Below are 18276 nucleotides of genomic sequence, written 5' to 3'. Positions count from 1 at the left end.
CAATAATCTTCTCAATTAAATGTTAACTGCCAAGTAGGCTTACCTGAAAGAATACTGAAAATATAAACGCAACATGTAAAGTGTATGTTTCATGAGCTGAAATAAAAGATCCCAGAAATGTTTCATATGCACAAAAAGCTTAATTCTCTCAAATTTTGTGCACACAAGTTGTTTATATCCCTGTTGGTGAGCATCTCTCCATTACCAAGATAATCCATCCACCTGGCAGGTGTGGCAAATCAAGAAGCTGATTAAACAGCATGATCATTACACAGGTGCACCTTGTGCTGGGGACAATAAAAGGCCAGTAATGGACTGTTGTTTCTCTCTGCTTATTTGGGCTGTTCTTTCCATAATATGGACTTGGTCTTTTACCAAATAGCTCTATCTTCTGTATACCCCCCTACCTTGTGTCACGGCTGTTTGAATGATCACACCAAAATGCAGCGTCTGGTTCGTTCCACATATTTATTAAACTGTGAAACTAAATGCAATACAAAAAATAAACTGAAGGACAAAACAACAAACCGTGACACAGGAGGAACAAACACTACTCACAAAATATAATCACCCACCAAAAGCAACTTAAATATGACCTCCAATTAGAGAAAACGACAACCGGCTGCCTCTAATTGGAGGTCATGCCAAACAAAAACTAACCTAGAAATACAAAACTAGAAACTAAACATAGAAATACAAAAACGGACAAACACCCCCTGTCACGCCCTGACCTACTCTACCATAGAAAATAACAACTTACTATGGTCAGGACGTGACACCTTGTCACAACACAACTGACTGGCTCAAAAGCAATAAGAAGGAAAGAAATTCCACAAATTAACTTTTAACAAGGCACACCTGTTAATTGCAATGCATTCCAGGTGACTACCTCATGAAGCTTGTTGAGAGAATGCCAAGAGTTTGTGGAGCTGTCATCAAGGCAAAGGGTGGCTATTTGAAGAATCTCAAATCTCAAATCTATTTTGATTTGTTTAACACTTTTTTGGTTACTACATGATTCCATATGTTATTTCATAGTTTTGATGTCTTCACTATTATTCTACAATGTAGAAAATAGTCAAAATGAAGAAAAACCCTTGAATGAGTAGGTGTTCTAAAACTTTTGACAGTAGAGTATATATTTGCAAACAGTAAAATTGTTACAGAGAAAACAGAATACAAACAATAATTTGATGCTGCTTGTCATGCCAAATAGGACTCCTGTTAATTAACCATTATTTGACCTATGGGCCTATATTGACACATCTCTTCTACACCAAGGACCCGGGGAGGATTGGCAGGGTAGAGAGGAATGTGCCTATGTCTATTTAAAAGCTACGAAACAACATGTTTCATATTTAAAAAGTAGCTCTCAAGGTAGAAAAGGTTGCGACCCCAGCTCTATAGGCTACTAAGGCTAATGGAGCAATACTAGAACATAACAAAATCGAATAATTTCTCAAGGGAAGTGTGTTGGACTGAACAAACTGTGTGCTTACTCATTGATGATGAACCTTCTGCACTGCATGCCCTTTACGCAGTTCTGAATGTAGCCTATTCACTACCGGTTAGAGAGCCGAGGAGGCGCCACAACATTCTCAAAACACGACCAGAAAACTCGGAACATGTCAAAAGCTTTGAACTCTGCAACATAAATTGTCGCAATGGAGTTTAGTTCTCCCCAGAGAAAACATAATTGGGTTTTCGTTTCTCGGTGAACACGTTTTATAGGCCTATTGTTGATGTGTTATTGTATGGTGGGTGACTGGTCAAATTTGATTTCTGAATCTCTGACCGGCTCCCTTGAAGCACAGCAGCTGTCACCATAGCAACTCCAACAGCTGTGCACGGGAGAGAAACCCACATTTTGGGGCTGTTATGCTTATCCGCGCCAATTATTGAGTTTTCAGGCTGACTTGATTAAACAGAAAAACATAGAATTTGATTTGTTCCTGGACATATATTTTCGGATTATGGAGGGAGTTTGAAATATACCATATTACATGTTCACAACAATGGATCTCCTTTATTTTGTTGAAAAAAGGGATCTTGTAGCGTAGCTACTATTGTCAAACCCCCCCATCCTATCCCCAAAGTAAAGTCTGTGGGCAACACAAGGGATCATCACCCCTGCCAAGCCTCCAATGTACCCAGGAGCATTGGTCCATGGAACTATAGTCCCCCAAATGTATCACGTGACATGACATCTGCTCGCAGTAGTAACCAGGAGAAACAAAGCAACTGCTAGGGGGAGGAGAGCGCGCACAGTATTGCTTACCGCCGAGGAGGAGCTTGCCTCCGGAGTTCAGTTCACAGCATCAGTACCGAAACTTGCGCTGTCCTTACTCTGCGTTGGTTCTTCTAGACAAAGAAAAACATTATCTAAGCTATTTATAGCTGGTAGTCTATAGCTAAAGGCTGGTGCCAGGTTTGGGTTCTCCAAGACTGGGTATGCGCGTTTACTTTTGAAGGATATGGTCACAACCCCGGTCTCAAAGTGGAGCCACGCACATCTCGGATCGGCGCGCTCCTCCAGGGGCTAGGATGCGCGCCCGGAACGTCAAGGTTCTTTCCCGGGTTTGGGTCTGAACAGGAATCCACTGCCCCGGGGCGCCGAGGCAGGAGGACCCAGTCGACCCGTACCAGGATGCCGGTGATGAGAGGTCTGCTGGCTCCGCAGAACACCTTCCTGGACACCATCGCCACCCGCTTCGATGGCACCCGTAAGTAACCAACCTCCAGGTCATAAAGCGGTTTTAGGTCGCCTAAAAGCCTCTACTGTTTTTAACTTTCAGGGCTTGCTCTATAGCCTACCCAGTAGAATGTTAGTGACAAAGCACATGTCTCCACACTGAAAGGATTGCTCAAATGAAATTAATTTGACTGGTGTGTTTCCACGCAGGAGACGGAATTTTCCATTGTACTTCGACTTCAATGTATTGACTGTATAGGCCTATTCATCCAATTTGTGCCTTAAATCCTTGTCTTTACCCCGTTATTATAATCGATAGCTGATGTTTTAAATTGGCTTCAGCAAAAAGTTGGCATTTAAAGTTTGTGTGCTTTCTTTTTTCAGTGGTTTCTGTCAGGCGCACAACTGAGCTCCGCACGCCTGTGGGGTCTATGTGGTCTATAATAAACACATCTTACTATAACCCTTTCTCTGGCTACTATTGTAGCCTATGGGGTGCATAGTAACACACAGCAAAATGCAGTTATTGCTACATCGGGATATGACTGATTTAGACAACACATTCAGAAATCCGCATAAAACAATTTCCAAGCTTACAATAGTGCACGTGGATAGACCGGGTTTGATTCTAACGTTTCGGTGTGATTTAGCGCACCTGCTATGTTTAACTGCAATACTGCGGTCCATTGTTTAATAATGTACTGGCTGCTAATGTCCATCTATCACCATTCACCTCAGCTGTCTCCAACCTAGCTCTCGAAAACCCTTCTCCATATGTAGGGTTTACAGCGCTTACATTCGCTCACTGATGGCGCCACGTGAACTACAATTCCAACGCTGTGTTTTAACGTTTAGAAACGTCAACAATCATCGCTTTCAAACCGGTTTTCAAAACATATGCTGATATGCCCCTTATCTTTCATATCAGCTTGAAAGATAAAAAAATGCACTCAATGTCTTGGAGAACCCAAACCTGCAGTTTTGCACAGATCCACAAGCTCTGTGTGCCTCCAGTTGATGTCCTACACTTCTTCCTCAGTTACACTAATACACACACAGGCGTTCGGGGGATGCTAGATAGCTAATTAGCACAGGTGGCCATGCATGTCTTCCATCTGTCTTCCTTAAACAAGCGCTGCAACATGGAGATTTGGCCATGTTGGAACACTAACGCCAACCCTACAAAGGTGTGTATCAATTTAACCTTTTGTTAATATATATTTTAACCTTTTTAACAAAAGGTTAAAATTGACTGGGCCAACCCTACAATTTAACCTTTTGTTATATATATATATTTTAACAAAAGGTTAAATTGATACACACCTTTATAGGGTTGGCGCAGTGATATGAAAGATAAGGTCCTTATGCTTCCAAAACCACAGGCAAGCAATGCGTGTTCATGCTCAGACCAAGTGTCAGGGCTCTTAACAAAACTTAACAAAAAAGATGCCTTTGTTCAGTGACTCTTATGTGTAATGGAATGGAACTGAGAGTCATGGTCAAGGGCTATCTCCAACCATGATATGTGATTTGATCAGAAGATAATTGTTGATGTTCTTTTATAGCTGCATATTCCTATTTCAGTAAAGCAGTAAACACGGCGAGTTAAAAAAGGTTTTAGGACACGTGCTGGGGAAATGGGCGGTCGAGTTCCAAGCAGGGCTGCTTGAGCCTTGTGTGTCTTGTTTCTGCGTTTTGATCCATTGTGATTAGGGGCCGAAACCACTCCCGTTTCCCGGGATAAATAACTGCTTAGAAACCGGTAAATAATAATAAATTATTTATATGAACAGCATGGCATGAAATGGAACAGTTAAATTACATGTGATGTCTAAATCTGGCTTCTCTAACGCCTCTGCATGATGAATCATCAACGCTCAGGGTGGGAACAGACACCCCAGCTGTGTTGGAATACCCATACTAACATACTTAATGAGTAGATACTACATACTGTATACTATTAGTTCATTTTAGTATACTGTAAACGAACCGTATCGTTTCAGTTGAGTGTACTAGAGCTTCGCCTGTCTACCGGAAGTTGATGCTGTTCCTATGCAACCTCTTGCTAGCTTGTTAGCATAACAAATGACTAGCTAAACATTTAACAATTTCGGGTGTGTTCGTAAATTCAATCCCAAGTGCCAGAGTGCCCTCTGGGCGTTCGTAAATCTAGAGCGTTGTCAGATTGTCTGTTCGTAAGTTTCGCTCTCGGATCGTTCAGAGCGCACACTGGACACTCTGGCCAAGAAGTAGGGTTGATCCGAGCGGTCAACGGCAGTCAAGCACCCAAGCTAACTGGCTAACGTTGGCTAGCTACTTCCAGACACAAATGAGAGAACACCTCACTCTGACCATTTTACTCATCCTAGCAGAGCTGGTTAGGCTGTTTTCATGTAATCCAGAGCGTCGGTCACTGTAACTGTGCTGTAGGCAACAATTTAATTACTCTTGTTTTTGACGAAGTTTACTGACACTGGCCATATTCAAAGGATGTTGAACATTCGTAAATTCATCAGTTATTTTGCGCAAAAATGCTCTGAAATCGGAGTAGATAGACAGAATTAACAATGTCCATTGAAACGCACAACGACTATGTCACTTAGCTAAGAATGGTGTGAATAATCAAGTCAATAAACGTTGGGTAGTTAGTTAGATAGCAGATAGTTAATATACTGCCTGGCAAGTTCGATGTATTAGTAGCCAACTAACGTTAGGTAACTAGCTAACATACCGGTAAAGTACATACTGCTGTAAGGCAATGCGGTTCGTAAGGATAGCGTAGCTAACAAATTGTCAGCCAACATAATGTGTAACGTAACTTATTTGAAAAGTTATTACTTTATTACATTGCTCAACATTTTCTTAACATTTGTCATAATTAGTTAAAGCAATGAATTTGTATCCGCTCTTGTCGGACTTCGGCTGTATATGTTCTGCCATGTTCATCAAATCTGAAAAGTCCTCTGAAGAATTGCATTATGGGCCTTAAAAGCACAGAAATAGTGTCCACTGCATGTATACTTCGTATTTTGGTGAATTTAGTACGACATCCGGGAACTTTTGGCATACTAACTATATCCATACTATGACCAATAAGCATACTTTATATTCAATTCACATCACAAATAGTACGGTTAGTGCGGTTAGTGTGAGTATTCTAACACAGCTCCCATCTCAGTATTGAGTGCAGCTCACAATGCATGTAGAACTCTTTTTCTTGTGACAGGTATGCCTGCATTTGCTGCAGCATAGTCTATGCTACAGTAATATTAAGACCGAATGCGCTTCTAATTTACTCATCTCCATCTGGCTTTTGGGGTCACCTTATTTTTTATGGTAAAGATGATTAATTTTAAATTGCAGCTGCAGAGTTTTAAAAAAGTCACTCGAGTATCATTGCTTTAAATCAGTGCAGTGCTAGCAATTTCACAGTCTTACTTTCTCTCCATCTGTATTTATATTTGTATTTATTATGGATCCCCATTAGCTCCTGGGATCAAGCAAAATTAAGGCAGTTACATTAAAAAAAAATATTACAATACATTCACAGATTTCACAACACACTGTGTTTTGATCCATTCAAATTGCATCCAAATTGCATCATCTCCATTCAAATTGCAGCCAAAACAAAAAAATCCTGTTCTAGATTGATATACAGTGCATTTGGAAAGTATTCAGACCACTTGACTTTTTTCACATTTTGTTATGTTACAGCCTTATTCTAAAATGAACTAAGTGATGAGGAAAAAAATAATCTACACACAATACCCCATAATGACAAAACGAAAACAGGTTTTTAGACATTTTTGCACATTTCTAAAAAAATTAAAACAGAAATACTTTATTTACATAAGTGTTCAGACCCTTTGCTATTAGACTCGAAATGGAGCTCAGGTGCATCCTGTTTCCATTGATCATTGTTGAGATGTTTCTACAACTTGATTGGAGGCCACCTGCGGTAAATTCAATTGATTGGACATGATTTGGAAAGGCACACACTTGTCTAAGGTCCCACAGTTGACAATGCATGTCAGAGCAAAAACCAAGCCATGTGGTCAAAGGAATTGTCCGTAGAGCTCCGAGACAGGATTGTGTTGAGGCACAGATCTGGGGAAGGGTACCAAAGCATTTCTGCAGCATTGAAGGTCCCGAAGAACACAGTGGCCTCCATCATTCTTAAATGGACGAAGTTTGGAACCACCAAGACTCTTCCTAGAGCTGGCCGCCTGGCCAAATTGAGCAATCGGGGGAGAAGGGTCTTGGTCAGGGAGGTGACCTAGAACCAGAAGGTCACTATGACAGAGCTCCAGAGTTCTGCTATGGAAATGGGAGAACCTTCCAGAATGACAACCATCTCTTCAGCACTCCACCAAACAGGCCTTTATGGTAGAGTGGCCAGACGGAAGCCACTCCTCAGTAAAAGGCACATGACAGCCCACTTGGAGTCACCTAAAAATCACCTAAAGGACTCTCAGACCATGGGAAACAAGATTCTCTGTCTAATGAAACCAAGATTGAATTATTTGGCCTGAATGTCAAGCATCACGCCTGGAGGAAACCTGACACCATCCCTAAGTTGAAGCATGGTGGTGGCAGCATCATGCTGTGGGGATGTTTTTCAGCGGCAGGGACTGGGAGACTAGTCAGAATCGAGAGAAAGATGAACAGAGCAAAGTACAGAGAGATCCTTGATGAAAATCTGCTCCAGAGTAATCAGGACCTCAGACTGGGGCGAAGGTTCACCTTCCAACAGGACAATGACCCTAAGCACACAGCCAAGACAACGCAGCAGTGGCTTCAGGACAAGTCTCTGAATGTCCTTGAGTGGCCCAGCCAGAACCAGGACTTGAAACCGATGAAACATCTCTGGAGAGATGTGCAGAAGATGCTCTCCATCTAACCTGTCATAGCTAGAGAGGATCTGCAGGGAATAATGGGAGAAACTCCCCAAATACAGGTGTGCCAAGCTTGTAGAGACGTACCCAAGGCTGTAATCGCTGCCAAAGGTGGTTCAACAAAGTACTGAGTAAAGGGTATGAACACTTCTGTGATACTGATATTTCCGTAGCAAACATTTATAAAAGCCAAGATAATTTTTACATTTACATTTACGTCATTTAGCAGACGCTCTTATCCAGAGCGACTTACAAATTGGTGCATTCACCTATGATATCCAGCGGAACAACCACTTTACAAAAGTACATCTATATCGGGGTTTTTTTTGGGGGGGGGGGTAGAAGGTTTACTTAATCCTATCCCAGGTATTCCTTAAAGAGGTGGGGTTTCAGGTGTCTCCAGAAGGTGGTGATTGACTCCGCTGTCCTGGCGTCGTGAGGGAGCTTGTTCCACCATTGGGGTGCTAGAGCAGCGAACAGTTTTGACTGGGCTGAGCGGGAACTGTGCTTCCGCAGAGGTAGGAGGGCCAGCAGGCCAGAGGTGGATGAACGCAGTGCCCTTCTTTGGGTGTAGGGACTGATCAGAGCCTGAAGGTACGGAGGTGCCGTTCCCCTCACAGCTCCGTAGGCAAGCACCATGGTCTTGTAGCAGATGCGAGCTTCATCTGAAAGCCAGTGGAGTGTGCGGAGGAGCGGGGTGACGTGCGAGAACTTGGGAAGGTTGAACACCAGACGGGCTGCGGCGTTCTGGATGAGTTGTAGGGGTTTAATGGCGCAGGCAGGGAGCCCCGCCAACAGCGAGTTGCAGTAATCCAGACGGGAGATGACAAGTGCCTGGATTAGGACCTGCGCCACTTCCTGTGTGAGGCAGGGTCGTACTCTGCGAATGTTGTAGAGCATGAACCTACAGGATCGGGTCACCGCCTTGATGGAAGCCAAGGCGGTGACCCACCTGACAGGTGTGGCATATAAAGAAGCTGATTAAACAGCATGATCATTACACAGGTGCACCTTGTGCTGGGGACAATAAAAGGCCACCCTAAAATGTGCAGTTTTGTCACACAACACAATGCCACAGATGTCACATGTTTTGAGGGATCGTGCAATTGACATGCTGATTGCAGGAATGTCCACCAGAGCTGCTGTTAGATCATTTTATGTTAATTTCTCTACCATACGCTACCTCCAACGTTGTTTTAGAGAAATTGGCAGTCTGTCCAACCGGCCTCACAACCCGCAGACCACGTGTAAGGCATTTTGTGGATGAGCGGTTTGCTGATGTCAACGTTGTGAACAGAGTGCCCCATGGTGACAGTGGGGTTATGTTACAGGCAGGCATAAGCTACGGACAACGAACAAAATCACATTTTATTGATGGCAATTTGAATGCACAGAGATACCATGATGAGATCCTGAGGCGCATTGTCGTGCCATTCATCTGCCGCCATCACCTCATGTTTCAACATGATAATGCATGGCCCCATGTTGCAAGGATCTGTACACAATTCCTGGAAGCTGTCCCAGTTCCTCCATGGCCTGCATACTCACCAGACATGTCACCCATTGAGCACGTTTGGGATACTCTGGATCTACGTGTATGACAACTCTTCCGCCAATATTCTGCATCTTCTCACAGCCATTGAAGAGGTGTGGGACAACATTCCACAGGCCACAATCAACAGCCTGATCAACTCTATGCGAAGGAGATGTTGCACTCCATGAAGCAAATGGTGGTCACACCAGATACTGACTGGTTTTCTCATCCACACCCCTACCTTTTTTTTAAAGTTATCTGTGAGCAACAGATGCATATCTGTATTCCCAGTTATGTGAAATCCATAGATTGGGTCCTAATGAATTTATTTCAAATTGACTGATTTCCTATTATGAACTGTAACTCAGCAAGATCTTTGAAATTGTTGCATGTTGTGTTTATATTTTTGTTCCGTGTTCATCATGATTATTTGTATCAATTGGGTGGCAATTATTTTACAAACTGCCATGACGTGCTGCAGCAGTAGCCTAGGTCTAACAACAAACATTGCTTGACCGACACATTCCTCTCTTGCTTGATGTGCAACTAAACAGCAATGACACTCAAGAATCCACAGTTAGTTTTTTTCTCCCTCTGACCTCAAATGGTCTTCTGATGTGATTTCAGCTTTGACATGGACTCAGAACATCCATTTTCATTATTTTCTCTAATTTCTAAAACAAGAAATACTAAACAGAGAAAACAGTGATTTCAATTGACTGATTTCCTTATAACTGTAACTCAGCAAGATCTTTGAAATTGTTGCATGTTGCGTTTATACACTGCTCAAAAAAATAAAGGGAACACTTAAACAACACAATGTAACTCCATGTCAATCACACTTCTGTGAAATCAAACTGTCCACTTAGGAAGCAACACTGATTGACAATACATTTCACATGCTGTTGTGCAAATGGAATAGACAACAGGTGGAAATTATAGGCAATTAGCAAGACACCCCCAATAAAGGAGTGGTTGTGCAGGTGGGGACCACAGACCACTTCTCAGTTTCTATGCTTCCTGGCTGATGTTTTGGTCACTTTTGAATGCTGGCGGTGCTTTCACTCTAGTGGTAGCATGAGACGGAGTCTACAACCCACACAAGTGGCTCAGGTAGTGCAGCTCATCCAGGATGGCACATCAATGCGAGCTGTGGCAAGAAGGTTTGCTGTGTCTGTCAGCGTAGTGTCCAAAGCATGGAGGCGCTACCAGGAGACATGCCAGTACATCAGGAGACGTGGAGGAGGCCGTAGGAGGGCAACAACCCAACAGCAGGACCGCTACCTCCGCCTTTGTGCAAGGAGGAGCAGGGGAAGCACTGCCAGAGCCCTGCAAAATGACCTCCAGCAGGCCACAAATGTGCATGTGTCTGCTCAAACGGTCAGAAACAGACTCCATGAGGGTGGTATGAGGGCCCGACGTCCACAGGTGGGGGTTGTGCTTACAGCCCAACACCGTGCAGGACGTTTGGCATTTGCCAGAGATCACCAAGATTGGCAAATTCACCACTGGCGCCCTGTGCTCTTCACAGATGAAAGCAGGTTCACACTGAGCACGTGACAGAGGTGACAGAGTCTGGAGACGCCGTGGAGAACGTTCTGCTGCCTGCAACATCCTCCAGCATGACCGGTTTGGTGGTGGGTCAGTCATGGTGTGGGGTGGCATTTCTTTGGGGGGCCGCACAGCCCTGCATGTGCTCGCCAGAGGTAGCCTGACTGCCATTAGGTACCGAGATGAGATCCTCAGACCCCTTGTGAGACCATATGCTGGTGCGGTTGGCCCTGGGCTCCTCCTAATGCAAGACAATGCTAGACCTCATGTGGCTGGAGTGTGTCAGCAGTTCCTGCAAGAGGAAGGCATTGATGCTATGGACTGGCCCGCCCGTTCCCCAGACCTGAATCCAATTGAGCACATCTGGGACATCATGTCTCGCTCCATCCACCAACGCCACATTGCACCACAGACTGTCCAGGAGTTGGCGGATGCTTTAGTCCAGGTCTGGGAGGAGATCCCTCAGGAGACCATCCGCCACCTCATCAGGAGCATGCCCAGGCATTGTAGGGAGGTCATACAGGCACGTGGAGGCCACACAAACTACTGAGCCTCATTTTGACTTGTTTTAAGGACATTACATCAAAGTTGGATCAGCCTGTAGTGTGGTTTTCCACTTTAATTTTGAGTGTGACTCCAAATCCAGACCTCCATGGGTTGATAAATTGGATTTCCATTGATTATTTTTGTGTGATTTTGTTGTCAGCACATTCAACTATGTAAAGAAAAAAGTATTTAATAAGATTATTTCTTTCATTCAGATCTAGGATGTGTTGTTTAAGTGTTCCCTTTATTTTTTTGAGCAGTATATTTCGATATTTTTGAGCTTGGTCTCATTAAATGTATTTAATGTAGGGCTCTTTAAATGTATTTAATGTAGGGCTCATAAAATGTATTTAATGTAGGGCTCATAAAATGTATTTAATGTAGGGCTCTTTACATGTATTTAATGTAGGGCTCATTAAATGTATTTAATGTAGGGCTCATTAAATGTATTTAATGTAGGGCTCATTAAATCTATTTAATGTAGGGCTCTTTAAATGTATTTAATGTAGGGCTCATTAAATCTATTTAATGTAGGGCTCATCAGGCTTGAATTCTCGATCAAAGCTCTAATCAAATCCAGACATAGGCCTATTTATACACTTCATAATGCTTTTAAAGGACCCTTCCGGTTTTGATGGGTAATACCGGGTTACTTGGAAGAAAAGTGATTTATTCTCGGGATGGAACGTTTGTAAAATAACGGCAAAATATTCAACCCTAATTGTGATGGAGTTGGGTGAGAGAGTGTTCCCCTAAACCATTTGTGTGTGACAGCTTGGTAAGAGCGCTATCTGACGCCGGTGTCAACACACCGAGAGGCAGATCCAACGATCCGTCCTCACCCTCCCCTCTCCCATTCCTCACCCTCTCCTCTCCTCAGCCCCCCTGTTCCATTCCTCACCCTCTCCTCTCCTCCCCCTCCTCTCCTGACCCTCTCCTCTACCATTCCTCACCCTCTCCTCAGCCTTCCCTGTCCCATTCTTCTCCTCACCCTCCCCTCTCCCATGCCTCACCTTCTCCTCTCCATTCCACACCTTCTCCTCTCCATTCCTCACACTCTCCTCTCCTCTCCATTCCTCACCTTCTCCTCTCCATTCCTCACCCTCTCCTCTCCTCTCCTCTCCTCTCCTCTCCTCTCCTCTCCTCTCCTCTCCTCTCCTCTCCTCTCCTCTCCTCTCCTCTCCTCTCCTCTCCTCTCCTCTCCTCTCCTCTCCTCTCCATTCCTCACCTTCTCCTCTCCTTTCCTCTCCTCTCCTCTCCATTCCTCACCTTCTCCTCTCCATTCCTCACCCTCTCCTCTACCATTCCTCACCCTCTCCTCAGTCTTCCCTGTCCCATTCTTCTCCTCACCCTCCCCTCTCCCATTCCTCACCCTCCCCTCTCCCATTCCTCACCCTCTCCTCTCCTCTCCTCTCCTCTCCTCTCCTCTCCTCTCCTCTCCTCTCCTCTCCTCTCCTCTCCTCTCCTCTCCTCTCCTCTCCTCTCCTCTCCTCTCCTCTCCTCTCCTCTCCTCTCCTCTCCTCTCCATTCCTCTCCATTCCTCTCCTCACCTTCTCCTCTCCATTCCTCACCTTCTCCTCTCCATTCCTCACCTTCTCCTCTCCATTCCTCTCCTCTCCATTCCTCACCTTCTCCTCTCCATTCCTCATCCTCACCTTCCTCTGTCCCATTCCTCACCTTCTCCTCTCCATTCCTCATCCTCACCTTCCTCTGTCCCATTCCTCACCCTCACCCTACCCTGTCCCATTCCTCTCCTCCCCTGTCCCATTCCTCACCCTCTCCTCTCCCTCTCCTCACCCTATAGTCTAGAGGAAGATAAGAGCAGATGCACAAGCCACACTCACTTTAACTCATCTTACTACCACTTTTGATTGATGTGAAATAAGTCAGAACATGCTGCTGGGAATTGTTGCTCGCTTAGGCTATAACTAATCCTGCCATGAGGTTGTTTCATTTAGTTGAAAACCTTAACGTGTCTCTTCAGCAGTTAGTGTTTGATTTAGTTACAGCTGTATAAAGGAAAATGGTATGGAACACAATCATGCATAGATATCCTGTTATGGCTAGGGGGCAGTATTTTCACGGCCGGATAAAAAACGTACCCGATTTAATCTGATTATTACTCCTGCCCAGAAACTAGAATATGCATATAATTATTAGCTTTGGATAGAAAACACTCCAAAGTTTCTAAAACTGTTTGAATGGTGTCTGTGAGTATAACAGAACTCATTTGGCAGGCCAAAACCTGAGAAGATTCTGTACAGGAAGTACCCTGTCTGACCATTTCTTGGCCTTCTTGATTATCTCATTCCAAAACAGGGGATCTCTGCTGTTACGTGACACTTCCTACGGCTCCCATGGGCTCTCAGAAGGCGGCAAAAAGCTGAATCGTGGCTTTGCAGGCCCTGGCTGAAAAACATTAGCGCGTTTGGATAGTGGCCGGTCAGAGTACTATGAGACTGAGGCTCGTGCACGAGTCGACTCCATGTTTTTATTCTTTCGTCTTTGAACGAAAACCACCACTCCCGGTCGGAATATTATCGCTTTTTTACGAGAAAAATGGCATAAAAATTGATTTTAAACAGCGGTTGACATGCTTCGAAGTACGGTAATGGAATATTTAGATTTTTTTTGTCACGAAACGCGTCGGGCGCGTAACCCTTCGTCATCCTTGGATAGTGTCTTGAACGCATCGAACAAAACGCCGCTATTTGGATATAACTATGGATTATTTTGAACCAAACCAACATTTGTTATTGAAGTAGCAGTCCTGGGAGTGCATTCTGACGAAGAACACCAAAGGTAATCAAACTTTTCTAATAGTAAATCGGAGTTTGGTCAGGGCTAAACTTGGTGGGTGTCAAAATAGCTAGCCGTGATGGCTGGGCTATCTACTCAGAATATTGCAAAATGTGCTTTCACCGAAAAGCTATTTTAAAATCGGACACCTCGATTGCACAAAGGAGTTCTGTATCTATAATTCTTAAAATAATTGTTATGTTTTTTGTGAACGTGTTCGGTGGGAATGCTAGTTCTGAACGTCACATGCTAATGTAAAAAGCTGGTTTTTGATATAAATATCAACTTGATTGAACAAAACATGCATGTATTGTATAACATAATGTCCTAGGCGTGTCATCTGATGAAGATCATCAAAGGTTAGTGCTGCATTTAGCTGTGGTTTTGTTTTTTGTGACATTATATGCTAGCTTGAAAAATGGGTGTCTGATTATTTCTGGCTGGGTACTCTGCTGACATAATCTAATGTTTTGCTTTCGCTGTAAAGGCTTTTTGAAATCGGACAGTGTGGTTAGATAAAGGAGAGTCTTGTCTTTAAAATGCTGTAAAATAGTCATATGTTTGAAAAATGGAAGTTTTTCTATTTTTGAGGAATTTGTAAGTCGCGCCACGCCTATCATTGGATATTGGAGCAGGTGTTCCGCTAGCGGAACGTCTAGATGTAAGAGGATATAGACAGTAGTGATCATCTCTTATTATTGGATGTGTGTGTGTGTGTGTGTGTGTGTGTGTGTGTGTGTGTGTGTGTGTGTGTGTGTGTGTGTGTGTGTGTGTGTGTGTTTGTGTGTGCTTCACCTGTCAATTAATTGTCTGTAATTATTTATATTATTTTCTCTGTCATAGGCATGAGTGCATTGTGTATTACTCCAAGACCGCTCTCCTTTGAAAAACTAAACTAAATTAACTTTTTAAGGTATAGGGGGCAGTATTGTCATTTTCGGATGAAAAGCGTGCCCAGAGTAAACTGCCTAAAAACTTGGGCCCAGAATCAAATATTTGCATATTATTAGTAGATTTGGATAGAAAACACTCTGAAGTTTCTAAAACTGTTTGAATGATGTCTGTGAGTATAACATAACTCATATGGCAGGAAAAAACCTGAGAAAATCCAACCAGGAAGTGGGAAATCTGAGAATTGTAGTTCTTCTTTTGAATCCCTATCGAAACTACAGTGTCTGTGAGGTCACGTTGCACTTCCTAAGGCTTCCATTGGCTGTCAACAGCCTTTAGAAACGTGTTTCATCCTTCTCCTGTTACTGGGCAGAAAATAGGAGCTCAGTCAATGAGTGGACTGCCTGGGACCTGTCACGACTCCTACCGAAGGTAGCTCCCCTTACTGCTCGGGTGGTGCTCGGCGGTCGTCGTCACCGGCCTACTAGCTGCCACTGATTCCCTTTTTTCCCCTTATTTTAGCCAGTAGGCCCGCCTGTTCTGTGTGCGGGATTGTTTTGTCTATTTTGCTTCTGTGCACGCTCGTGTTTGAGGTGCTTGTACGTGGGTTTCCTCGGACTGTTTCAGTCTCCAGTGTTTGGGGCATTTTGTTTTTTTGTGCGCCCAGTATCTCCGTGGGGTGGCTTGTGTTCGCCGTTGTGTAACATTAAAGCACTACCCTGTACTCTCTGCTTCCTGCGCCTGACTTCGCACCCACTACGCCCAAAGCCTTACAGGACCAGTGAGTTGTTTACTGAGCGGCCACATTTGGCGCGCCGCTCCTTCTTTTTCCTCTGTAATGAATACGCTATTGTCCGGTTGGAATATTATCAACGTTTTATGTTAAAAAGACCCTAAGGATTGATTGTAAACAACGTTTGACATGTTTCTACAAACGGTAATGGAACTATTTTACTTTTCGTGTCTGGATTTACACTCACGCGTTATGCCTTTGGATAGTGATCTGAACGCACGAACAAAACGGAGGTATTTGGACATAAATATGGAGTATTTCGAACAAAAATAACGTTTCTTGTGGAAGTAGGAGTCCTGGGAGTGCATTCTGACGAAGATCAGCAAAGGTAAGAGAATATTTATAATACTAATTCTGAGTTTAGTTGACTCCAGAACTTGGCGGGTATCTGTATAGCTTGCTTTGATGGTTGAGCTATGTACTCAGAATATTGAAAAATGTGCTTTCTCCTTAATTCTATTTTAAAATCTGACACAGCGGTTGCATTAAGGAGAAGTATATCTAAAATTATTTCGATAACTGTTGTAAATTTTATCAACGTTTATGATGAGTATTTTTGTAAATTGATGTGCTCATTCACCGTTTTGGTGGGAATACATTTTCTGAACATCACGCGCCAATGTAAAATGGGGTTTTTGGATATAAATATGAACTTTATCGAGTAAAACATACATGTATTGTGTAACATGAAGTCCTATGAGTGCCATCTGAGGAAGATCATCAAAGGTTAGTGAATATTTTAGCTGTATTTTTGTTTTTTGTGATGCATGTCCTTGCTTGGAAAATGGCAGTGTGGTTTTTCTTGTGAAGTTGATGTCCTAACATAATCTAATTTTATGCTTTTGCCGTAAAGCCTTTTTGAAATCGGACAATGTGGTTAGATTAACGAGAAGTTTATCTTTAAAATGGTGTAAAATAATTGATTGTTTGAGAAAATTAAATTATGAGATTTTTGCTGTTTTGTATTTCGCGCCATGCTATTTCACTGGCTGTTGAATAGTGTGTCCCGCAGGTGGGACACTAGCATCCCACCTAGCCCATAGAAGTTAAAGAGCAAAAACAGTCCTTGGTCTTTCTTGAGAGCAGGCAAGCAGGCACCCTCTAGTCCTCAGTGCTAGAGCCGCTCAACAGTTTGACTGTAGTCCAACCCAACCAAGTGACTCAAGTATCCACCCACCAGCCAGAACGCAAGAAGCCCCTTCAACTTCCAACGCCTTTAATTCAGATTAACAGACGCTGGCTCATCCAACAGAGATCCATCCACACACGTTCTTTCACAGAGCCATGCACACACGCTCTTTCCAACTATCCTGCATCCAAATGAACTCTGCTCATCCGAAAGAGATCCAGTCAATTTCTCCTCTGAGAGCTACAAAAACACAGACCTTCTTTTATTTTTCTATTTGCAGCATTCGTTTGCTGTTCAAACACTAATTACCCACCTCCAGCAATCTAAGTGAAGTCATTGTAATTAACTCCCATGGATGTCAAGGATTCATTGCGACCTCTCGGTGTTGTCAGACAAGGGACAGGGATCTGCCGAGTGTCAGAACCAGAGTGTTTCAACAAAGCACCCGTGGAGCTAAATATAAAGCCATTTTGTTCTTGCATCTCGCTATTGCCTGCGACAAACAAACACGCAAAGCTTTGTGTTTTATAAACAGTCTGACAAAGAAATACAGAGAAACACATTTCCCACTGGGCACAGATGTCAATTCAACGTCTATTCCAGGTGGGGTCAACATAATTTCATGGAAATGACGTAAACACAACGTTGATTCAACAAGTGTGTAGGTTCTTTCTGAGAGCGAGAGTGAGAGAGAGAGACTTGCGTTGGCTTCCAGAGTGAAATGTCTAGGCTTTAGCTCAGCAGGGTAACACAGTCTAGTGGTGCACAGGGCACAGAAGACCCAGGTTCAAACAACGAAGGTTAATCCATCGTAACACTAGGAGATGCTGTGTGGCCTAACGACCACTGCCACCCCATGTCTAGTCACACATCACACCATCAACCTGAATCATACTACCACCACCATCACTACTACCACCACCATCACTACTACCACCATCACTACTACCAACACTACTACCACTACCATCACTACTACCACCACCATCACTACTACCATCACTACTACCACCATCACTACTACCAACCCTACTACCACTACCATCACTACTACCACCACCATCACTATTACCATCACTACTACCACCACCATCACTACTACCACCACCACTACTACCATCACTATTACCACCACCACTACCACCACCATCACTATTACCATCACTACTACCACCATCATCACTACTACCACCACCATCAATACTACCACCACCACCATCACTACTACCACCACCATAACTACTACTACCACCATCACTACTACCACCTCCACCACTACTACCACCATCATCACTACTACCACCACCATCACTACTACCACCACTATCACTACTATCACTACTACCACCATCACTACTATCACCATCACTACTATCACTACTACCACCATCACTACCACCACTACTACCACCACCACTACTATCACCATCACTACAATCACTACTA

At 43.6% G+C, this 18276-nt stretch overlaps 1 protein-coding gene across 1 annotated transcript in view; it reads left to right on the top strand.

Annotated features, from left to right (window-relative positions):
* Positions 1-2244: 2244 nt before the first annotated feature.
* Positions 2245-18276, top strand: part of LOC106562645 (potassium voltage-gated channel subfamily H member 3) — a 272432-nt gene continuing 256400 nt past the window's right edge. The window contains exon 1 of the mRNA XM_045704813.1: positions 2245-2723. Within this exon, the coding sequence (XP_045560769.1) occupies positions 2648-2723 (76 nt within the window). The 5' untranslated portion in view covers positions 2245-2647. The remainder of the gene's footprint in view (positions 2724-18276) is intronic.

Source organism: Salmo salar, chromosome ssa21 (assembly GCF_905237065.1).
Source record: "Salmo salar chromosome ssa21, Ssal_v3.1, whole genome shotgun sequence".
NCBI classification, from domain to species: domain Eukaryota; kingdom Metazoa; phylum Chordata; class Actinopteri; order Salmoniformes; family Salmonidae; genus Salmo; species Salmo salar.
This window is presented reverse-complemented; position numbering and strand designations above follow the sequence as displayed.